General features: G+C 47.9%; 1 protein-coding gene across 1 annotated transcript in view; it reads right to left on the bottom strand.

Annotated features, from left to right (window-relative positions):
- DOCK3 (dedicator of cytokinesis 3) overlaps window positions 1-432 on the bottom strand; it is a 160,642-nt gene that overhangs the window by 90,016 nt on the left and 70,194 nt on the right. Inside the window, exon 9 of the mRNA XM_015568294.1 lies at window positions 20-101. Within this exon, the coding sequence (XP_015423780.1) occupies window positions 20-101 (82 nt within the window). The remainder of the gene's footprint in view (window positions 1-19; window positions 102-432) is intronic.

Below are 432 nucleotides of genomic sequence, written 5' to 3'. Positions count from 1 at the left end.
AAAGAGAATTTGCACATACTGTAAAAAGGGCACACATTCGTTCTATCTTCTCTGGGTTCCTTGGCCCACCATTCTTGTTCAGTCTCACCAGAAACCGCTCACTGAAATGTAGGAGAGAGAGAGACAGAAATGTAAGGGACTGCGTGCTCCAGAACAAATAAAAGGGCGTTTACAGAGAAACGCTAAACACTTTCAGAACAGCTCACAGCGACAGGCAGGGCCAAAAGGGCATCTAGTGGAGAGCACTATTTTTCTCACCGAGCAACGTGCAACGGACACTACAAACTGCCTAACAGGTGTTGCTGCTTCCTTGCTTGTGGCTCTCATCTCCCTAAAGGTGTTGCTCCCATAACTGTGGTCCCAAGACAAACGGGTAGATAAAGCAAACTCCAGGTGGACAGAGCTGCTCGCCCTGTCAAAACGCAAGAACTT

This window comes from Myotis davidii, unplaced genomic scaffold, assembly GCF_000327345.1.
Source record: "Myotis davidii unplaced genomic scaffold, ASM32734v1 scaffold663, whole genome shotgun sequence".
Lineage (NCBI taxonomy): Eukaryota > Metazoa > Chordata > Mammalia > Chiroptera > Vespertilionidae > Myotis > Myotis davidii.
Note: the sequence above shows the minus strand (reverse complement) of the source record. Positions and strands in the feature narration are given on the sequence as shown.